The 24,912-nt window shown below is 40.8% G+C and overlaps 1 protein-coding gene across 9 annotated transcripts in view; it reads left to right on the top strand.

Moving 5' to 3' along the window:
• Window positions 1–24,912, top strand: part of CTNNA3 (catenin alpha 3) — a 946,302-nt gene that overhangs the window by 744,755 nt on the left and 176,635 nt on the right. For all 9 annotated transcript variants that reach the window (XM_075130833.1, XM_075130836.1, XM_075130831.1 and 6 more), the window contains one exon: window positions 11,775–11,926. In XM_075130833.1, coding sequence (XP_074986934.1) covers window positions 11,775–11,926 — 152 coding nt within the window. The remainder of the gene's footprint in view (window positions 1–11,774; window positions 11,927–24,912) is intronic.

The raw sequence follows: 24,912 nt of genomic DNA, 5'->3' as shown, positions 1-24,912 counted from the left end.
TCCAAAACTGTATGGAGGGCCGGTTAGGGGCGGCTGTGTCTTCCCAAACAGCCAGGTGTGGCCCTGCCCCCGCCTCCTACCCAACCTCACTACTTCTTGCCCCCTGATGGCTCCCTCGGGACTCCTGCCCCATTATAAATAGCCCGCTGCTCAAGTCTGTGCCAGAATACCCCCATTGTATTTCAAATCCAATGAGCTGGCCAATGCCGATTTCTTAGTTTTGGAGGCTATTCTTTTAACATACCATGAGATGATACACAGAATGCATTCATAAAATTCATTTCCCAAAGGAGACTAGTAGTGCACAATTACCAGACTTATTTTCTGCCCTGACAAAAGGGAAAACTGTAGCATCTCAGTTATCATTCTATATGTAAAGACTAACAAATGCTGACCTTTTATTTTTTAAATCACAGCTAGTGTAATTCTCCAAGGAAAACTAAAATCAAGATTATAAACCAAGAGTAACTAATATTTTTGAAATAAAAATGAACATTTTAATATTTTGGTGGAACTGGAAAGCTGCAACAGTTCAGCTAACTTGAAAGGAGGTAATGTAATGGAAAGTGTTATCCAGAATGGAAGTACCACAGTAATGTAGTGCTAGTCAATCTTACTGACGTGCAGAGTGGAGGCAGATATTAAAAATACTAATTAAAATTCTATCTTAATATATACCAAACAAACCCCAAATGCTGATATCAACAGAGAAAAGTGAAAGCACAAAGACAAGAATAATAAAAGTTGAGATTCAATTAATAGTAGAGCCCATGGCCAGAAGAAACCATTGTGATTGTCTAGTCCACAGGTGGGCAAACTATGGCCCGTGGGCCACATCCGACCCGCAGGACCCTCCTGCCTGGCCCCTGAGCTCCTGCCCCAAGAGGCTAGTCCCCAGCCTCTTCCCTGCTGTTCGCCCTCTCCCTCAGCACACCGTGCCACACTCTGGGCAGCCAGGCAGCACAGTTGCAGAGCTGCAACCTGACCCTCTGCTCTGGGTGGCACAGGTGTAGCGCCGCCAGCCACTGGTGCTCCAGACACCGCAGTAAGGGGGCAGAGAGCGGGGGGGTTGTATAGAGGGCAGGGAAGTTTGGGGGTGTGGTCAGGGATTGGGGGGTCAGAGGGTGGGGAACAGGGGAGTTGGATGGGGCAGGGTCCCAGGGGGGTCATCATGGGACAGGGAACAGGGGTGGTGGTTGGGGCAGGAGTCCCGGGGGAGCCATCAGGGGGCAAGAAGTAGTGAGGTTGGGTAGGAGGCGAGGGGCAGGGCCACACCTGGCTGTTTGGGAAGACACAGCCGCCCCTAACCAGCCCTCCATACAGTTTTGGAAACCCAATGTGGCCCTCAAGTCAAAAGGTTTGCCCACCTCTGGTCTAATCAGACCTCTTGTATAACACAGGCTGTAGAACTGCCCCAAAATAATTCCTAGAGCTTCCTTTTTGAAAAGCATCCATTTAAAAAAATGTCAGTGATGGAGAATCCACCAGGACCATTGGTAAAATTTGGTAAAATGTTCCAGTGGTTAATTACTTGCCGTTAAACATTTACACCTTATTTCCAGTCTGAGTTTGTCTAGCTTCAACTTACTTTCAGCCATTGGATCATATTATACCTTTCTCTGCTACATTGAAGAGTCTATTATTAAATATTTATTCCTCATGTAGATACTTATTACTTAAGCTGTAATCAGGTCACGCCTTAACCTTTGCTAAGTTAAATAGATTGAACTATTTGAAGATTGAGCTCTTTGAGATACCATAAATGATAACAATTAGTCTGGGAGCACAATGTAGTAAAACCTCATTCTGCGGGCAAGTGAGTGATATAAAGATAAGGGTCATGTCATTTGATTTCTAAAATCTCCAGAATCCTAATTTCAGTGGTGTCCCCCTCTGCAGTGTGGTGGGCGGACTTGATGCCCTCCCCGGCTCCCAGCTCCAGGTCCACCAGTTGGCGGAAAGTTTGATAATACAATGTCATCACAAATTAACCAAGTTGGGTAGCATTCAAAAGCCCTTTCTCCCCAAGCACAATAGTATCAAACCCAACAAACCTGGAACGATTATGTAGAAATATTCAAGAAAATGTTTAAAAATAAAACAAAATTAATTATACTTAACATAGAAATGCCTTACTTATATTTAAAAAAAAATTACCTTGGTTAATCCCAGAGAAGTTAGCCTTGACGTGTAAGACTGAAAACATTTATTCATCAAAGCCATCATCAGTGCCATCTCTGTATAGGACTCCATCACTTTGTCATGCTGATCCTATGTACGCCACGGTCCTATCTCCATACAAGGTAGGTATTTCAGACATAACTGGTGTGAACAGTCCATCCTCCAAGACCCACCTTGAAGGTGCTCAGAATGGCTGAGACAGGCAGTTAGGAGGTCAAAGATGCACTGGAGTCATATGCTGAGTTTACCATTTGAAGGCCAACATTAACACTTGCAAAGCTAGGCTGGTTGATGTTTTCCAAAAAGCAAACACAGGAAAAATTGCCACTGACCTGGGGTGCGTTTATACCTGCTATCAAGATTGCAAATTATCAAGCAACGGACTGGCTCTGGGATGATCAAGTATATCCAAAACTACCATCCCCTATCTAGCATGTGTGGATCCTAGAGGATGGACTGATCCTGCCAGCTATGTGTGAAATACCATGCACATCCAAATCAGTCCTTCAAGTAAGCAAATGCATGTATGCAAAGAGTTGATTTTTAAACATTTTGTTGGCTTTACCTACATAATTGTTCTAGGTTTGTCTTGTTTAGTATCACTGTGTAAATGGGAGAAAGCGCTTTTGCATGATACCCAACTTGACCCATTTCTGACAGCATTGGTGAAAATTTTGATAATACTATCAGAGGACCTGAAGATAGGAGAAGGGGCAGACAGTGAATTCCCTTTCCCGCCATGCTGCAGAGCGTGATGCCACTGAAGTTATGATTCCGTAGTCTTTTACCAATGATATCTCCCTTACCTTTCTAGCCTTAACTTACACATGCTCTCAGAATAAATAGTGCTGCTGCATTTCTGCCTGTCTGGAGCATTTACCTCAGGAGGCGAAGCAGAAGCCTCAGTACCCATGAGACCTGTCTTTCCCCATTACATTGGATTAAATTGAACCCACCCATTACAGTTAGATAAGAACATCTGGAGTGTCTCCTGAAACGCATATCTGGATAGCCAAAAGGCAGAGTCTGAGGGCACTGGTCATCTCTTGGTTGGAACTGAGTGGTTCCTTAGTCTAATACAGATGACAAGGTGGAAAAATAGACTTGTTAATTCCTTCCCTTGCCCCCCTCACACCGCACCATCCTCATCAAATTCTTGAGTTGAGTGAACAATTTGAAAATACTTTATTATCTTCATTTATTATGGGGATAAAGAGTTTTAAAGGGATACGTTTTTATTTAAAAACAAAGAGCAATGAGCAGAGACCTCTCTTAAAAATGTAATCTAAGAAATAGTAGCAACAAAGATAGAACCTTGGTATTTGAAGATACAGATTATGGAGTTATAAATAACATGGCATTTAATAAAGCTAATGTTAAAATTATATAATACATAGGTTAAGAAAAGAGTGTCTGTACAGGTGACTATACAACCTCAATCGGAGCCTGATTCAAAGCCCATTGAAATCAGTGTAAGACTTCCAGTGACTTGAGTGGATTTTTGGATCATGTCCTCAAAGGTCAATAAAGGTTTGGAAGGGATAGTGAACAGAGAGTGAGAAATTAGAATCTCATTTTTCAAAATATTTTAAAAAGCAAAAGAATATGGAAAAATTTGAGATTTAAAATCTATTGCTTGGCTCAAAATACCTTGAGTTTTCATCGTAAGGAGAAAGATTCCTGTTATGTAAAATGACTTAATGATCAAGGATCATAATTAAATGTTACAACTGGGTTTAGAAAATTGAACCTTAGATCCCTGATTTTATATAAAACTCAATATTTTGAAACTCATGGCAAATTAGTAACAGAACCTTTAGTACAGTAGATACTGCTGTTAAAAATTACACTAGATTAAAATATACTGACAATGCGAAGGTGCTCTCAGCTTGGAAAAGAGAAGAATAACGGGGAGAGGGGGGTGTCTATAAAATCATGACTGGTGTGGAGAAAGTAAATTAGGAAGTGTTTACTCCTCATAACACAAGAACTAGGGGTCACCAAATGAGGTAAATAGGCAGCAGATTTAAAACAAACGAAATGAGGTATTTCTTCACAGAACACACAGTCAACCTGTGGAACTCTTTACCAGAGGATGTTGTGAAGGCCAAGACTATAACAGGGTTCAAAAAAGAACTATATAAATTCATGGAGGATAGGTCCATCAATGGCTATTAGCCAGGAGGGGCAGGGATGGTGTCCCTAGCCTCTGTTTGCCAGAAGCTGGGAATGAGCGACAAGGAATGAATCACTTTATGATTACCTGTTCTGTTCATTTCCTCTGGGGCAGCTGACATTGGCCATTGTCAGAACACAGGCTACTGGGCTAGATGGACCTTTGGTCTGACCCAGTATGGCTGTTCTTATGTTCTCTCATAGCCACAGCAATTGGATCAATCTCAGTTTTCCATTAGGAAACATGTAGTTAGAATAGGGTATGCATTGATTTCTCTTGGGCTTCATTCATGTTATGGAAACATTATAGATAGCAAGAATAGTCATACTGAAGTGGTTTTTTTTCCATTGAAAGTAAAACTGATATTCAGAAGATTTAAATATCAGATAAGGAACTCAGCATACCGACATTAATTAGAAATCTGGGACTACAGTTTTTAGAGCCCTTAAAAGAGGAGCTGCCAAAGCTCCCTAAAAGTGGGGAGCCATGGGCTTCCAAACCATGGCCCTACCCCTTCTCCCTGAGCCCCCGGCACCAACTTGCTCCTCTCTGCCTCCCACCCCCTGTCACTTGCCCTTACAGCCAGTAAAAAGTGATGGAGCCATGGCCCCCTGATCCCTCCCATGTTTCAGTGCCCCTGCATTAAAGAATATTGTTTGATGTATATTCTGTTTATATTCTGTCCTCTTCAAAACGTATGTGGTGCTTTCAGTGTTTTCATTTGAAATTGTATATTCTAAGAACCTTTTCCAATTAGCTTCAACAGCATTTGACTATGGTACCCTCAAATGACTGGCTCTTTAACAGAGAATGAAAGCCATAATTATTTATTAAAGCACAAAAGAGTTCTTTTTAAATTCTCTTTATCTGAAGGTTGCATTTGCACAAGAAATAGATTTTAAATTATCTTGAACATTCTAAATTAAAGAGAGTGCATGAGCCAGGTGGCTGCTTCACCAGTCAGCCTTAAATGGCCAATATAGTACGGCCATTTTATTTTGTATCTCATTTCCATTCCTTTTAACATTATGTGATATCAGAACTTAAAAGGCACCTACAGTTTTGTCTGAATCTTTGGGCTCTGATTCTTTTCCTTTCAATATTTATGCCTCTAATAGTCATTTTGTTTGGTAGTTGTGGTGCAGCCCTGTTGGTCCCAGGATATGAGATAGACAAGGTGGGTGGACTTTTACTGGACCAACTTCTCTTGATCCATAACTTTGCAAGACTCTAAAAATTGTGTTCTTAACAGAAATGCAGGTCTTATGGTTCATTACAACAATTTGTTACCTGTTAATTGGCCACGTCATTTTAAGTTGTTTCTTACAATATGTTAACCCCTCATGCTTAACAATCTGTCCCAACTTGTATTTAACTGTGACACTCTGGTTACTTTTTTGAGGTCCAAAGAAGAGCTCTGTGTGGCTTTAAAGCTTCTCTCTTCAACCAACAGAAGTTGGCCTTGCCCAATAATTAACTTTTTTTCAGTTTATATTTGTGCAGGTCATGTGCTTTATCACATGCCTATGTTATACTCAAAGTTGAATTTAATATTTTTAATCAGAGGCATTAGATGGTAGCCTGAGGGCCTGTAGATGTAATAACACAGTTACTAGTGATAGTAAAGAAATTATTTCCTTTCTCACCATCACACCCCCCTCCCAAAAAAATCAGTGATTTTTTTAGAAATTTTTCAGCATTTTGTCAAGTAGAAGGAATTTTTTTTTCACTTTGCTGATAAAAATCTGAACATTTTAAATGAAAATTGATTTTTTTTAAACTAAAGTTTCCTTTTAATGGAAAAGCCATTTTGTATTTGTGGGGGACGACAAACTTTTGGACAGCCACTAATAGAGAAACCTGTTCTGGGACTGTCTTTTAACTCATACAGTACTTTTGTGGCATCCTTTTTATTATAATTTATTTTGATATCTATGCTTGTAATTCTCTCCCTAGCATAGATTAATTTTGTCAACCCACCCTCTAAATGAGTTTACTTCAAGTGCAGTGATTTTACTTATTTCAATATCAGATCATTCTTTAACTGAAACTAGTAGTTCACAATACGCACAATAATGGATGCTTAACCAAAATTTATTTTAAGACATCAGGGAAGCTATCTTTATTTACGCCAAATAAGGGATCATATCCTCTTAAAGATTTGAAACCCCTGGTCCAGTTGATTTTGGGTGACTATTATAAAGTTCCAGGATTTGTTGTTTGGACTTTGGTTTAAGATGTTTTCTGTATCTCTAGAAGAGAGGGTATTCTTGAGTTCCTGTAATATTGCTTCCATCTCTCTTAATGTTAAAAGGGTAAAGACCCTGAGGAATATGCTTGGTATGGTAGTTTCGTAAATGAGTTTGCATGTCATTAGTTTCAGAGTAACAGCCGTGTTAGTCTGTATTCGCAAAAAGAAAAGGAGTACTTGTAGCACCTTAGAGACTAACCAATTTATTTGAGCATAAGCTTTTGTGAGCTACAGCTCACTCATGCTCAAATAAATTGGTTAGTCTCTAAGGTGCTACAAGTACTCCATGTCATTAGTGATGCAGAAACCTGATGCTCCAGATACCATTTATCATGTTAATATTTTTTTTCCACTTATGGCTCCAAAATTCAATATATGGGACATTCTATTGCATTTAACTTACTATGAAATTATTCTCTAGATATTTAGCTTGTTGATGATAAATTACAAAGACCTAAGAACCTGGCTTTGTCATTTTCACTCTCTCTTTGGTCATTAAGGGCTTAAACTGTTGAGGTTGTGCTGGGCATACTCACCTTGCACTGAAGAAAGTCCATATATCTGACCAAAATGGTGCTGTTTCCTCAACTGTTATATAATTTGTGAATGCTCCCATCACATTATTAGTTAAAGATCTCACAAGGCTCAAATTTATCGGTTATGCTCTAGTGCATAAAGAAATTATTTTGGGGAAGTTCTGTGGCTTGTGTTTATAGACAGAAGGCCAGACTAAATGGTTACAGTCTCCCCTTCTAGCCTTGAAAGCTATAAAGCATATGCTTATAAGATTTATTTTGACAGAAAGGGGGTTATAACACTGCATTAGTTGCTGCTGGGTGTTCAATATTTTTGTAAATCAGCCTGCTTGGGGGTGGGTCTAGCTTTTCCCTCTTATTTTTTTAAAACTTTGGCTCAACTTTAGCTCAGTTCCATCAGTTTTCATCCTAGCTGACTTCAGAGGAACCAATATAATTTTTTGTCTAGAGGTTTCACTTCTCTGGCCCTGTGCTTTAAATTGGGAATTTTGCAACTGGCAATTTTTCAGCCTGAAACCTGTTTAAAATGTAGTTTAACTAACGGTGCATTTTGGTACTATTTCTGGGACATCAGTTGTGTCTGATTGGGTTTCAGGTGCACTATGTCTAAGGAAGTCAAGTGTGAAATACTCATTCGCCCCTTTTTGTTTACTACTGTATTGGCTAAATGGATAAATGAACTTGGCTATTTTTGTCATACACTTCATTCATATCTTATAGTATATTTATAAACTGAAATAGGAAAATCTGTCCCAACATTGGATTTTTAGATTTTAACATTATTGCATGATATAACTTAGCACTTGTTGTTCTTTGTTACTTCCAGTCTTACTGAAAATACAGAATATTTGGGATTCCATTTTTTAACTGTCACTGGGAACCTCAGCAATTTGGTTTGTTTAGACAGGGAAATCTTTTGCATATTCAGTGAATAGCAGCTAAATGAATGAGTAATTGATGTATGAATTGACATGTTTTTAGACTGCTAAATAAAAAAGGAATGGAGCAGACATTATTACATGGTCCTTGCTCAAATGTATTTGAGATATAGAAAAACAATGAGGAGTCCAGTGGCACGTTAAAGACTAACGGATTTATTTGGGCATAAGCTTTCGTGGGTAAAAACCCCACTTCTTCAGATGCATGGAGCGAAAATTACAGATACAGGCATAAATATACTGGCACATGAAGAGATGGGAGTTACCTTACAAGTAGAGAACTAGTGTTGACAAGGCCAATTCAGTCAGGGTGGATGTGGTCCACTCCCAATAATTGATGAGGAGGTGTCAATACCAAGAGAGAGAAAATTGCTTTTGTAGTGAGTCAGCCACTCCCAGTCCCTATTCAAGCCCAAATTAGTCATGTTAAATTTGCAAATGAATTGTAGATCTGCAGTTTCTCTTTTAAGTCTGTTTTTGAAGTATTTTTATTGAAGGATGGCTACTTTTAAATCTGTTATTGAATGTCCAGGGAGAAAGAAGTGTTCTCCTATTGGCTTTTATATGTTACCATTCCTGACGTCTGATTTGTGTCAATTTATTCTTTTACATAGAGACTCCCAGTTTGGCCAAGGTACATGGCAGAGGGGCATTGCTGGCACATGATGGCATATATATATATATATATATATATATATATATTGATTTAGTTGGGGATTGGTCCTGCTTTGAGCAGGGGGTTGGATTAGATGACCTCCTGTGGTCCCTTCAAACCCTAATCTTCTATGATTCTATGATCACATTAGTAGATGTGCAGGTGAATGAGCTCCTGATGGAGTAGCTGTTGATGTTGGGTCCTCTGATGGTGTCGCTAGAGTAGATATGGGGCCAGAGTAGGCAACGGGGTTTGTTACTGAGATTGGTTTCTGTGGTGTGGTGTGTAGTTGCTGGTGAGTACTTGCTTCAGGTTGAGGGGGGTTGCCTGTAAGCGAGGACTGGCCTGCCCCCGAAGGTCTGTGAGCATGGGGGATCATTTTCCAGGATAGGTTGTAGATCATTGATGATGTGCTTGAGCGGTTTTAGCTGGGGGCTGTACGTGATGGCCAGTGGTGTTGTGTTATTTTCGTTTTTGAGCCTGTCCTGTAGTAGGTGACTTCTGGGTACCCATCTCGCTCTGTCAAACTGTTTCCTCACTTTCCCAGGTGGGTACTGTAGTTTTAAAAATGCTTGATAAAGATCTTGTAGGTGTTTGTCTCTGTCTGAGGGATTGGAACAAATACAGTTGTATCTTAGGGCTTGGCTTTAGACAATGGATTGTGTGATGTGTCCTGGATGGAAGCTGGAGGAATGTAGGTAAGTTCTTTCTGAAACTGAGCTATGGGTAGTAGGCAGTTATCAGTCATTGAAAATGCACCAGACAGAGGTAAGGGGAGTTAAATGATTCCATGGTGCTGCAGTCAAGGAGATACAGATATAGTAACTAAGGGGAATGCTGCCACAGGCAGGCCCCTGAAAACATTGTAGAAATTCCTGGAGCTCTCTGAAACCTTTTACATTACCTTTAGATTACTCTGTTCTGAGTTACTGAGCTGAGTATTGAACTTCACATAATCAATGTATCTGGTGACTAGTTCAAAACGACCCTACTTCCCATTATTTTATTTACCAACTCATAAGCAGCTTTGTATAACTTTGGCTAACTGAAACTATCAATTTCTGTTCTTAAATTATGACAAGCCATTTAGATTCCTTTTTTAAAAATACAAGTTTGAGGTTGTGTTAAATTAAAGCTTAGCACCCTGTTAACTATTAAATCTGATCACTGGTGAAAACCACCTTCATATCTTGCTGTCAGTTTCAGAGAAAGGTGAGGAGTGGGAAAGGAAAGTTTTTATTTATTTGGAGTGGCATTCCTCTGTATAGAAAGTTTGGTGAAAAGTCAGTTTGACAGGGTTTTTTCATGTATTTGATTAATATTAAGACTGCCTTTTCTATGAATGGCTGAGTTACCACTGTTATCAAGGGGTCAAACATAATCTTTTCTTACTATCCTTGACTCTATAGTTAAGTACAGCATGAAATAACAATGTTTTAAAAGCACTCACACACTCACTCACACACTCACTATTATGTGAACCTTGAAAAACTGCATAGAATGCTACACTGATTGACTCACCATTACTATAGCTTGTATAGATTAGGGTTTCTTAAAAAGTTGTATGAGTAATTAATCTGTCTGATCTTTTACTTAAAATTCATTTGAAGAAATTTATGCTTTACACAAAGTCTTCCAGTAGGTTAAAAATAATTCAGGAATAAAAGGTTCTGAACATCCTTGTTTTTAGAAGTCATTGGTATTCCCTTATAAAATGTAGACAAAGGACCTGATTTTAAGGTATGGCTAAGCCTTGCAACTCCCACTGACTTTATTTGGAGCTACAGGTGTTCACTACTTCTGAAAATCAGGCCATAAGGAAACAGTTATCATCTTCACTGGGAACATGATTGATCTCTGAAGCAGCAAGGCTGCTATAATTAAAGTGCAGATTTGAAGATCTGTTTTATAGCTATTAACATATTTTGAAAGCCCCATGAAAAATGAGGGGTTGGGGGTTAGATCATGAAGTCATTACTGAGGCAGAGTAATATACACTACCAATCAACACGGTATGTCATGACTGATCATATACTTCAGGACTTATATACCTCAAATTATTTAGCAGTTAAAACACAGGCAATGTTGCTCTCAAGTGGTTGCTTTTCACACACTGGGGGCTTGTCTATGTTACCTGCAGGATTGACAGGTATTCTAGTCTAGACGCGATAAATTGACCACCAAGCGCTCTCCCGTCAACTCCAGTACTCCCCCGGAGCAAGATGCACAGGCGGAGTCGATGGGGGAGCGTCAGCTGTCGACTACCGCAGTGAAGACACCGCGGTGAGTGGAGCTAAGTACATCGATTTCAGCTACGTTATTCACGTAGCTGAAGTTGCGTAACTTAGATCGATCCCTGCTCCTAGTGTAGACCAGACCTCAGTAACCCAGGTGGACTTTGGCTTTCCATTGATATATATTTTCAGAAAAAGAATAAGCAAAAAACCAGCCAACCAAACGAGTGTTTTGCTCAGATGCTAGAATGAAGAAGGATCAGAAAGTTGGAATGTCTCCCATTCCTTAGGTTATGTATAGAGTTGCTCAGGAATTGTCCATCAAAAATGTGTTTTTGATGGAAAATTGCAGTTTTTGCAAAATTTAAATTTTCTGTGGAGAAAATTCAGTTTTGCCAAAATGTGTTGAGTTTTTCACTGGAAAAATTAAAATGAAATATTATGAAATGAATAGAAATACTTTCAGTTTGTCCAAGCTAATTAAAATGTTTTTCACTTCAAGTCAGTTTGATATTAATTTGTGTTTGCCTGTACTGTGTGCTTTGTGCAAAAATGAATATTGGGGTATGGTGTTCTGTCTTCTCCTTTCCTATATTTCTGTACTACCTCCTTCCACCTCCCCTCTCTATCTCCTTTCTCTTCTCTGTCGTCACCCAAACACCAAAGTCACAAATGACAAAAATTGTTTCCATTGATGGTCATTTTATTGTTTTCACGTATTAACTTTATTTTTAAAAGTTTTCATTCCACAAATTGATTCCCTCTTTATTTTTTCATTTATTATAACTTTTTAAATTTTACAGTGATTCCAGAGTTTGATACTCAAGTCAATATTGCACTGGAGGGTTTAATCAGGAACACAATGCATAAGTTTGATGACAGTCAATTTGTGGACATCTCAAAGAAGGTCTATGATACAATTCATGACATCAGATGTTCAGTCATGATGATTCGGGTAAGTCTCTTCATTCATACCTTGACTGTTCATTAATAACATTGAGGAATTGGGACACCAAGGAACATTCACAAGACTTTAGAGCTAAATAAGGTACTATTGCCACAAAGTTCAGATCCAGATTTGCATAGTTCCAGACTATGCTGGTGCTTTGATTCTGGGTTACTTGAATAGACACGAGTATAATTCTAAAAGGTCAGAACCAGAACCGTGGAAGTGAAGAAATGGTTGTATTAACTCCACTTGTGGTGATGGGGCCAAAGTGGACATTTTTAGGTGAGGTCTGTTGGAAGGTAGCTGTTGCATTAACTTGGATGGAATATATGGGCCAAAAGAGCCAAAGATGTTACCATTACTCTGAAATTGTCCATCATGAAAGCATTTTAAACGAGGTTTAGAGTCCTCAGCCTGCTTAGTATGATATCAAACACCATTAAAAATCCTTTTCAACCTTTTATTAGAGATACAAAAAACCCAAGGAAAAACAGTTAAGACATTTGAAATGTCAAGTACTAAGTAAAGCTTTCATTTTAACAACCTTGTTCCCTTTCGTTGGAGAGAGTTTTTAGAAGGAAAAAGGCCCTTATGTAATGTCTCTTAAATGATAATAGCTGTCCGTTTTTTGGAGGTGGGGAGAAGATACAATTGAGATGTGCTGGGGTGGCTGTAGTTGCTGTTAAGTCTGATCTTGTTTCCTAAAAGACAAAACAAGACAAAGACACAAAAAAGAGGGCGAGAAAAGAACAATGATAGATAAAGCAGTTTTTGTCTCTGATGTTCACTTAATTGCAACCTCACATGCTGGGCCTGTGTTTTTCCAGCAGTGGTCTTATCAGCCGCTCCAAAACCTGGCAAACTTGAACTGGCATTGGGCTATTTAGGGCATTGCTTGTAGTTGCCTCTCCAGTCAGGGGTGCTGGAACAGTTTTTATGGTGAAGGTGCTAAGAGCCATTGAACCGAACTGTAAAACCTGTTACGATGGGAACCGCTTCAAGCCAGGGGCTACAGCAGCACCCCTAGTTCCAGCACCTAAGTCTCCAGTCAGAGGCTCACAGCAGTGTGGCAAAATATCCAGTCTGGGCTGACTAACCTGACTCTTATGAAACAGAAGGCAAAAGGAGAGAGCTAGGAAAGAAAATACATGAGGTGAGGGACGGAAGAAGAGACAGAGAAGAAGAGAAGGAGGGAGATGAAATCTCACATCTCAGGTAATATTTGGGATTTAGCTGGAGTTGCGGGAGGTGACAGTGTCATTTGTGTCCAGGCCCAGACTGGGCAGGACTACTCTCAAGAGTAGGATGAAGAAGAGAAGAGTAGTCGCAAGAGACCAGGGTGGTAGCAGCCCGGATGGTAAAGCTCACTGCAGGCATTGTTGGCGGACAGCTGCTAATTCGTCACCAACATCTTTTCTTTTTAAGAACACCCGAAGTGTTGGGTAGAATAGTCCATCCTCTCATTATTTTTGTCTCCTAATCAGTCTAATTTCCAGCACATGAATTCTGATTTCTGGTTCCACACTTTTGTTGTTTACCAAGCATTATCGTAAAACAGTCCCTGAAGTTATATCAGTAGTCCTTTTTGTTTGGAATAATTCGGCCTGTCTCTCTCTCTCACTAGCATCTTTTCCTATTGATATTTTTTGTTATTCTGACATCTTATGAATTTACTCCCTTTTTAGAGTTGAGCACACAATTAGGGTAAACTTGTAGTCCTTTTATTACAACATCTGTCATTTATAATGAAATTCCTTTTATAACAAAGTGTGTCTGTGCGTGCACATGAAAAATAGACATCACTACCAGTGGACTCAACTGCATTTGAGTGGTCACCAGTAAGCAAGCAATAACAAAGTCCTAAGAAAAGCTCAGGAGATCAAGAAAAGATTGTCATGAAATAGGACATCTGGACTTTTCGACTTCATGAGCTCCACCATGCAAAGAGTGATGTGAGAAGCTTTTTAAAGGTTCACTGGAATGACAGCCGACACTTCCCCCTCCCCAAGGAACATTTAGTGGTGTATGCTGCCAAACCAAGAGTAAAGCATGGCATTTATTTTGGGTAAGGATGCGTTTGCATTCCTAATGAGAGACAGTCCATTCAATGCCAGGCTTATTTCAGTCTACCTATAAGGAGCTTTAGTAAATCTGACTTATTCAAGCATCTGCAGTAACCATAGCAGCCAACATGAGGAAATTTAGAGTGTTCTATAGCAAACTGTAGGAGCTCATTGATATTGTGCCAAAGAACAACGTGCTTCTGATTACATGGGATTTCAGTACTAAAATGAGGGAAGGAATTGTTGATCAAAATATAATTGGAAGATATAAATGAACAAGGACACCAATTCAGAGTTCCTTTCAACATCAAAGCAGAAGCTCTGCAGATCAGCTCCACAGGAACCATTTCAAGCATGTAATTAGAGAGAGAATATTTTAAAAAGTAGTTCTTATCTGCAAAACCCTGCCAGATCCCATTATTAACTCAGTGTTTCAAAGTTAAAGCTTCACTTCAGATGTATAAAACACTCACTCCAGCCGTGCAGGTATAGCCTCAAAAACGCTGGAAAGAAGCTTATTGTCAAATAGTAGTTCAGCAATGCACTATACTATGGGGGGACAGGGTTTGAATCTGGGTCTCCTGTATCTCAGCTGAGTGCTCTAATCACTGGGCTGTTAAGTATTGGGGGACAGAATATGTGCCAGTAGCACCTCCTCCTCCTCATTTTTATCAATGGGAGCTAAGTCCCCCATACATCTAGCCCAAAAATTTGAAATGTTTTATTTGGAAAATATCAAAATGAACTATTTTAACACTTTTTTCCAAGTGTTTTTTCTGACCAAAACAATTAACCAGAAGTGACACGGATTAATGAAATGTTTCAGCCAACCTGAATCTGTTTTTTCAGTCAAAAAAAGTTCACCTGACACTCGTACTATACTTGATCACTCTAGAAAGGGATCCAGTCTAACAGTCAAAACAGATATTAGTTTGGTGGAGTATGGAAACAGACTTCTAATCATTTCAGTGCTTTCAGGATACAGTACAAAGCCAGAAAAGTGGCCCCTTTATGGCACTATACAGACACGCTGAAAGTTCTGGCATTTGATAATAGGTGGCTAGCTATGATTTATATCTGAAATGTCTGTAAACTATAATAACTAATAATGAATATTAGTAGTTCCAAGACACACAATTATGTTAAAATGGAGTTAAGGTTGAGGGCATCAGTAATGTAAGGATAAAAACCATTACAAAGAAGTAAGTTGTAATTACCTCAAAACCCAGGAAATCCAGAGATGAGGTTACGGTTAAAAGAAATCCAAACATGTTATGGTAAAAGAATGCAATTAAGGCACCTATGATTGACGTATTTTAGTGTGTGTGTGTGGTTTCAGATTAAATTGATGTTTAAAGGTGTAGGAGTTGACATTAAGATTTAGGGCTGGGTTTTTTTTTTGTTTTGTTTTCCTTTCATGGTGTAACAAGAGGGCAGAGTGAAGTTTGGCTGAGTTGGTAGGCTGCTGGAATGTAACCCTACTCTGTATTTCCTGCTGGCCAACAGAGGCAACTGTAGGCAATTAGGAGAGCATATTGCACCAGTTTTAGGAGTGGGTCACTGGGTAGTCTCCTGTTTCATGCTTGGGAACTCCAGGAACTCCTCTGGGACACTGCAGCTCCACAACATGTCTAATATGGGCCGGTGCCCAGAGGCTAAACTCAGAGGAGGAGATGATAATATCTGGAGATAATTGGTCCAAAGGTGCTCAGATGACCCACAAATGGTGGTTGGTGTCTATAAATGAGGCATAGGTGAGAAATGGGTGTCCATACTAGTCTAGAATGAGCCCTCAAGTGTTATGGTGTCAGGACAAGGTGGCTCATTGTTACATAGTCCATTCATGTGTCATGTGGTCTTTACCACAATTTTTTTTTACCTCTTAGACCTTTCAGTGCCACATGGAATGAAACTAAAATAATACAATCAGTCAACTGTAAATGTATTTTATTTGTATTTGCTACTCACCGGCTTTGGCTCTGTTATGTAGATCTGACCATTTAGCTAGTGCATTTGATCAACACTCTCTTAAATCTAAGTATTGTCAAGAAAGGAATTCTGAGTAACAAAATATATCTTGGACTGATCTGGCATCATTAAAGGAGTTTGTTAGGGTTACACAGTTGCTCTGCATCTGTTCAGTTGCTGGAAATAAATACTTGTCCACATTGTTCTTTTTGGGTATAACAGCATTGGTTTTGCTGATGCAAATGCTGAAATACATTATTCTAAGGCTATTTTTAGTGTGCCTAAAACTATTGATTAGACATAATATGGAATTAAGATTTTACTTGAATATGAAGTGGGACATTGGCTCTTCAAAAACAGCATATGGGTTCAAAGTGAAAACGGAGAGTTGAGTTTTGGATCATGGAACTGTTTGTGAATAAGGTGAGCAGATTCTGGCCTGTTATCTGTGCTCCATTTTGTTTGATGTGAAACTCAAAAGATGTAATATTTTGAACATCTACAAAAGTGACATAGATACCATCTGGATGAGAGAATGCTGCCAGGGACTGTACTCGAGAATGGAGAGAGGTGATATGAAATACAAAGTCAAAAGTGTGTGGAAAGCACAGAGGAGTAGGACAGACACTGCTGCATGAACAACATAAATAGGAGGTATTCACCAGTACTTTTAAACCAGGGTGCACATGGCTCACTAGCCTTAAGTTACTCTTGTCATTAGTTTATAAGACGTGGTCTACACTGGTGGGGGGGGAGGAATCAATCTAAATTACGCAACTTCAGTTACGTGAATAACGTAGCTGAAGTTGACATACTTAGATCTACTTATCGCAGTGTCTTCACTACGGTAGGCCGACTGCTGCCGCTCCCCCGTCGACTCCGCCTATGCTTCTCGCTCCGGTGGAGTACCGGAGTCGATGGGAGAGCACTTGGCAGTCGATTTATCGCATCTTCACTAGATGCGATAAATCGACCCCCGCTGGATCGATTGCTTTGGAGGTAAGTGTAGACATGCCCTAATTCAGTTGACTTAGTGGAGTGACACCAAGGATGTCACCTGAAAGTGAGAACAGCATTCGCATGGCACTTTTGTAGCTGGCGTTGCAAGATATTTACGTGCCAGATATGCTAAACATTTGTATGCCTCTTCATGCTTCGACCACCATTCCAGAGGACATGCTTCCATGCTGATGATGCTTTTTAAAAAAAATGCTTTAATTACATTTATGGCTGTACTCCTTGGAATATTGTATTGTCTCCTGATCCATGGTTTCTCCTACATTCTGCCACATATTTTGTGTTATTGTAGCTCTGATGACGACCCAGCATATGTTGTTTGATTTAAGAACACTTTCACTGCAGATTTGACAAAACAAAAAAAAAGGTTCCAATATCAGATATCCAAAAATAGCCACAGCACTGAAGACAAGCAGTGCAAATTTAGTAATTGATTCACCACTTTGTCAATGAAAAGTGGATATACACCAGGCTTTGCAAACCTGAGCAACACCCTTACCAAACACTTCAGGCCAACTCACTGATAATGATAAACAGTTAAACAAATTTATTGACTACAAAAGATATAATCACTTAAAATCTAAGTGATAGGCAAAAAATCAGAGTTAGTTACCAAAATAAAATGAAATATAAGCATGCACGCTAAACTCTCACCCAGTCTAATAGGGTTAACATCTAGATTAAGCAGTTTTTCTGGATATTGTAGTTTATAGTTGTAGTTTATAATATATGGGTTTGTCCCTTAAACCTGGGCCAGTCTCCTCTGTTGGAGTCTTCAGTCTTCTGAGTGTCTTTACTGCTTGCAAGATAGGCGGGGGCAGGAGAAAGGCCCAGCATGTGGCTACTGTGTTCTGTTTTATAACCTTAGTCCATGTGCTTGTAGAACACAAGTCTGGGCATGTCTGGTGGACATTGCTGAGTCCCTAGGCAAGGTTGAGCAATTCCCCTCATGTGGCCTTCTGCAGGTGAGTCATTGAATTGTAACTCCCTTGCTGGACAGTGGCTGGTTATGTCTATTGAGCACCCACCTGTGTGTTGGTTACCTCCCTTGTCATTGTCTCTGGAGAGCTAGTATCTGGGCACCTCCCAAACCCACAGCATATTTTAGTGACAACCATGCAACACAATTCTCATAATTTCATATGCATTAATGACATACATATTTTGATAGAACAGTGACTTTCAGCAGATCACATGGCCTGCTTTCTATGCAATATCACAATTATATATAAATGAGGAATATGGGGGTTACAGGACACTCCCCCAAGGTATAGAATGTCACAAATATATTTTATTTGATTTCATTTGGATATTATGGTTCTTCAAGTAATGCTCCTATGGGCGCTCCACTACAGGTGTGCATGTGCCCCATGTGCCTTTGATCCAAGATTTTCATTAGCAGTGTCTGTCCATTCAGTCTGTGCATGCACTGCTGATATCCTCATGCCCCTCACCAAGGCTATATATCAGGCTGTGGGGCAATGTGCCCTCACAACCATCTTGGCTTTGACAGGGAGCTTAGCTTGTCCGCATTGAACTCAGCCAGCAGTTGAGACGCACACATTCTACTTAGGTTAGTTAGCAGTAATAGTTAATTACTGATGATTGAAAGATTGTGTTATTTCCTTGGTGGAAATCCCCCCTGTGATTTCCAGCCTATCCCAGTCAGTGACACACTGTAAGTATGTTTGCTGCCTGGGAGAGTGGCACGTCCCACAGAAGTGCAACTTCTGTTTAGTCCTCAACTCCAGGTCATGGAAGAACTAGGAAATCAAGCTGTGACTTTTAATGATAGAGCTCTCTCTTTGCCCTGCTTTGGAGCCAGGAGAACACCTACTGCCCCCCACTCCCAGTGTATCTGTCCCGGGAGGGGGGGCTAGTGCCTTTTTGACTTTAGCGCAACCGTCTCCTAGAAAGGGAGACGTCTTAAACACCGCCTCTAAAGATCATAAGAAGAGGACCCCCAATTTGCCTCTTAAGGTACTCACCTCAAAAAGAGCTCACTCCCGCAACCAGATCAACAGCCTCAAACTTCATCACTGAGGCTCAGTACCATAGAGGCAAAAGGCTCCTTCAGTACCAGATAGACAGGAAAATCTAACAGTACATGTGGCTCTGTTGCTGGAAGGTACCAAGCATCTCTCATTACCAAGAACTACTTGACTCTTTTATACAACTCCAGGACCATCCCCTTCCTTTTTGTTCATAGCTTCCCCCATTAGAGGAAGAAGAGGACAATGGAGGCCTCGTTTCATTATCATCAGTCTCTGTTCAGGGTTTTCCTGTGTATCCATATGTGAATCCCCCTTTCTCGAAGAGACAGGGAGATGTCCAGGGACCTCATCACCCTGGTGGGAGCAACCCTGAATGCTAACCCCCCCCCCATGGTCCTCAATGGTCATATTTAGAGCCCTACCAAATTAATGGTCTATTTTGGTCAATTTCACAGTCCTAGAATTTTAAAAATGGTCAATTTCATGGTTTCAGATATTTACATCTGAAAACCCAGTGTTATAACCATGGGCGTCCTGACCCAAAAGAGGGTTGTGGGGGTGTCACAAGGCTATTGTAGGGGGGTCATGGTATTGTCTTTCTTACTTCTGTGCTACTGCTAATGGAGGTGCTGCCTGCAGAGCTGGACAGCGCAGAAATGAGGGTTTCATGGTATGGGGGATGGGGGATCATCACTTTATTGGGGTTGCAGGGATGGCCTTGTGCATGGTGACTGCTCAGCATCCCATGATCAGGGGAGTGCTGTGGTCTCCCCCACCACCCGCAGCCAGCTCAAGGCCCCTTTAGTCCCCGAGCGCTGGGCCTGGAGCCAGGGAGGGGCAGCGCTCGGGGCAAGGTCACCAAAACCTTTGTAGAAGGGGGGGCCATTAGTGCCATAACTGGGTGGGATGGGGGCATGCCCCTCCTTTTTAACATGGGGGTAGTTTGGGTATTGCTGCCTCCAACTGCAAGCCTCAAGCAGGCATGGAGGGGCGCCGACAAGGGCTGCAATCTGTAGCAGCGTTGCCCCCTCACACCAGCATTGTCAGGTGATTGTAGTATTCTTGTACCGCAACATTGTTTGTTCAAAGGTCAGTCATGCCTCTAAATGTTGTCTACCACACAGAAAGCATTTTCTCTGTTCTTGGACTCTTCAGTCTTCAGTTGAACGTGGGAAAATCCACACAGATTCCCATGTAGAACATATAATTTATAGGGCATCCCTGGATTCCTTGGCACGCAGGCCCTTCCTTCCCATGGGCAGATTCCTCATGCTATTGGACCTTGTCAGAACTAGTCAAGGGATGCCCCAGACTTCAGTCAAAACTGGATTCAACTTCTAGGTCACCTGGTGGCTTGCCCTTTTGTGAGAGAACATGCAAGATTATACCTTTGCTGTTTCCTTGGCTAGCTCAGATCAGTTCACTCACCAAACACACAGCCTAGACAAACAGGTGTCAGTTCTTCAACCAGTCAGACAGTCAGTAGGCCAATGGAAGGTTCATCACAATGTAGGGGTGGATGTCAACTTCCTCCAACCAATGCCAGTGGTAACCATAACCACAGTCACATCTGTTAGGATGGGGTAGGGGTGCTATGCTCAAATCTCTAGCAGGACAGGGTAGATGGTCATCCCAAGAATCCACCCTCCATGTCACCCTGTTGGAGCTCAGAGCAGTCAGAAATGTCTGCCCTTCATTTTCTGCCTCTCATCAAATGCAGGTCTATTAAAGTCATGACAGACAATGTGGCCTGCATGTTCTATATCAGTTGGCAGAGAGGCACAAGATCCCCTTCCCTCAGCACCAAAGCAATAAAATTATGGAACTGATGTATAAAAGAATTTCAGCAATGTATCCCCTCATGCAGGCAAAATGTCACAGCCAATGCTCTCAGCAGGTGTCTTTCCCCCAAGACTATGAATGGGAGTTAGAGTCCCAGGTTCTCGTCAGCCTATTTCAGATGTGGGGATTTTTAGAAGTGGACCTCTTTGCCACAGCTATGAATAGAAAATGCCATCTATTCTGTTCAAAGGGAAATTTGGTGTCTCAAGGAATTATGACCTTTCTTCCTCACCTGGCCAAAGAAGCTATTTTATTAATTTCCCTTGATGCCTCTGATTCTCAAAGTCATAAACAAAATCAGACAGGATAAGACCAGAGTTATCCTAATAGCCCTGGTGTGATCAAGGCAGGTATAGCTTCCTTACCTGTTTTGCCTGTCTCTTTGTCCAATGATAAATCTTTCAGTAACTCCTCAGCTCCCCAACCAAGGGGCCAGTCAACTGCTGCATTCCAACCTCCAGGCATGGCTTCTCAATTGTTCACAGGGTTAGAGTAGGTCTATTCTGCAGAGGTACAACAGATACTATTAAATGGTAAAAAGATTCTACCAGAAATACTTACCTTCAAAGATGGAGATGAGTTAGTCAGTGGTGTGAATTCCAGAATGCTGCCCCCTGCCTTGGTTCCTCTTGTTCTGGAATACCTGCTGCAACTAAAGAAAATGGGACTATCACTTAGTTCTCTCAAGGTTCATTTGGCTGCCTTAACAGCTTTTCTTACCACTGTTACGGGGTTTTTGCTGTTTGCTCATCATACAACTGTAAGGTTCATGAAATGTCTGGGTAATCTCTTACCAGTGGTAAAAGTCCCCATCCCAGTTTGGGACCTTAATTTGGTTATTAAAAGTCTCATTAAATTTCCTTTTGCACTGATGGCTATCTGCTCCTTACTGAAAACTGCCTTCTTAATGGCTATTAAATCAGCCCACAGAGTTGGAGAGATTCGGATCTTAATGGCAGACCCTCCTTTCTCAGTATTCTACAAGGACAATGTTTCCTTATGACCACACCCCAGGTTTCTTCCTTAAGTGTCTTCTGAATCAGATAACTTACCTACTAGTTTTCTTTCCAAAAACCACATAATTCCAACCTGGAGATCACCGTCCATATTGTAGATGTCAGGAGGGCATTATCAAGATGGAAGGCAAGGACTAAATTATTTTGTAATGCTCCTAGCCTGTTTTGTTTGCAGACAGAACTAAAGGCTCTGCTACTTCTACCCAAAGACTTTCAAAATGGATATTGGGGTATACTAAAGCTCATTATAGTGTTGCCAGCATTCCAGCCCCTGCAGGCATGTCAGCTCACTTGAGAAGGTCAAAATACATTTATGGCTCTACTTAAAAATATACCAGTATCTGAGATCTGCAGAGCTGCTGCATGGTCTTTGATACATACCTTCTCCAGGCACTATTCCTTAGCTGATGCCTCTAGAGTTGATTAGGCTGTTGACAATGCAGTTCTTTCCTCTGTGCTGGACTCAATGCCAAAACTCCCTTCTCCTTACGGGGATACTGCTTGGGGGGAGAGGGAGGAGGGAGAAATCACCTGAAGTGGAGCACCCATAGGGACACTACTTGAAGAAGAGAGAGGTTACTCACCCTCTGCAGTAAATGTAGTTCTTTGAGTTGTGTTCCCCTATTGGTGCTCCACTACCTTTCTGAAACGCAGTGGAGAAGGAACTGAGGGCATTTGCCTATGCAGCCTGCTATAGCCTTGGTGTAGGGCATGAGGATATCAGCAATGCATGCATAAGCCTAACAGAAGCTGCTTGTTAGAGGGCTTTCCCTAAACCCTCCCCCTTGGTTCTTGTCACACAGAAAGAAAGCAGAAGACCAGAAGTCTGAGGTGTGGACAATGCAGTGTTTATTGGCATTAGTTTCCAGCAACCGTGTTCCATAACTGTGACACCGCAGAGCCTTGTTTTCCAGTGTTCCCACTCCCTCATCCTCAGCAGGAATAATTATACCTGAAATGCACACCCATAGTCCCACCCCTTACAACTTATGGTCATATTTCGTTTTGGGGGACCTTAGGGCTGGGATCTTCATTCCCACCCCTTTTGTACCCCATGGGAGGGGTAAGGAGTGCGGTTTTGCTCCAGTCAGGGGCAGGCATTTCTTTGGTCTTTTAGAGTTTACCGTCCCCCGCCCCCCAATTCCCTCTTGCCCCTCCCAACTGGTTGCTTGACCTTGCCTTAAAATATGGAGTTGAGGCAGTCTTCAAGTGTGCACTCATATATTACACTCCCACCCTGCCCTGTAACACTTTAACACGGATCTATTCTCATTATACTAACAAACCCATCTGGCTTAGGCAAAAGCAACATTTACAGTGTCTGTTTTTGTCCTTAGTAATAATCCCTTTGTTCATACATATTAGTAAAAATGTACATATATCAAAAACCAAACAGGCAAGCAGAACTTGAAGTACTATCTCAGGTGAAACTACAGGCCTGGATCCTACATTGACACTAATACTCTTAACAACTCCTAATGTAAATATCCAGTCACAGGCGCATAGGGCACATGTGCACCAGAAACGGAGCAGCCATAGGGGGACACATCTCTAAGAACTACAGTTACTGCACAGATTGAGTAACCTCTCTTTGTAGTAGCTTTCTCTCTCTCTCTCTCACCAGTATTATCACTCTCTACATTGCTTGCTCGGTGAGTGACATTTATAAATCAAATCCCTGCCATTGGTATTCTCTATTCTAAGCACATTCTTTAATGCTTTCCACTTCTTTAATAACATCAAGTTGTTATGACACATTATTGCACTGGATGATGCCCTGATATGTCGAGATTGAGCCCAGATGGCCAATCCTTAGCTGGTGTAAATTGGTGATGTAAATCCATTGACTTCAATGAAATTATGCCACCTGAGGATCTGCTGAGATTCTATAATTAATTTCAGTACAGTGGAATACTGGCCAGCCTTTACATTATGTAAGCATATAGTCCGGTAATTGGGTAAGAAGTAGGGCTGTTAACTGATTTCAAAAAATTAATTGCGTTGTTAAACAATAATGGAATACCATTTATTTAAATATTTTGGATGTTTTCTACGTTTTCAAATATATTAGTTTCAATTATAATACAGAATACAAAGTGTATAGTGCTCCCTTTATATTTATTTTTATTACAAATATTTGCACTGTAAAAATAAAAGAAATAGTATTTTTCAATTCACCTCATACAAGTACTGTAGTGCAATCTCTTTATCATGAAAGTTGAATTTACAAATGTAGAATTATGTACAAAAAATAACTGCATTGAAAAATAAAACAATGTAAAACTTTAGAGTTTACAAGTACACTCAGTCCTACTTCAGCCAATCACTCAGACAACCAAATTTGGTTACAATTTATAGGAGATAATGCTGCCTGCTTCTTGTTTACAATGTCACCTGAAAGTGAGAACATGAGTTTGCATGGCACTGTTGTAGCCAGCATCACAAATTTATGTGCCAGATGCGCTAAAGATTCATATGTCCCCTCATCTTCAACCACCATTCCATAGGAAATGCATCCATGCTGATGATGGGTTCTGCTCGATAATGATCCAAAGCAGTGCAGACCGATGTATGTTTATTTTCATCATCTGAGTCAGATGCCACCAGCAGAAGGTTGATTTGCTTTTTCGGTGGTTCGGATTCTATAGTTTCTGCATCTGAGTGTTGCTCTTTTAAGACTTGTGAAAGTATGCTCCGCACATGGTCCCTCTCAGATTTTGGAAGGCACTTCTGATTCTTAAACCTTGGGTTGAGTCCTGTAGCTACTTTTAGAAATCTCATATTGGTATCTTCTTTGCATTTTGTCAGATCTGATGTAAAAGTGTTCTTAAAACGAACATGTGCTGGGTCATCACTTGAGACTGCTATAACATGAAATATATGGCAGAATGCATGTGTAACAGAGCTGAAGACATACAGTTCTCCCGCAAGGAGTTCAGTCACAAATTTAACTAAGGCATTATTTTTTAACGAGCATCATCAGCATGGAAGCATGTGCTCTGGAATGGTGGCTGAAGCATGAAGGGGCATATGAATATTTAGCATATCTGGCACGTAAATATCTTGCAACGCCAGCTACAAAAGTGCCATGC

This window comes from Caretta caretta, chromosome 7, assembly GCF_965140235.1.
Source record: "Caretta caretta isolate rCarCar2 chromosome 7, rCarCar1.hap1, whole genome shotgun sequence".
Taxonomy (NCBI): Eukaryota; Metazoa; Chordata; order Testudines; family Cheloniidae; genus Caretta; species Caretta caretta.
This window is presented reverse-complemented; position numbering and strand designations above follow the sequence as displayed.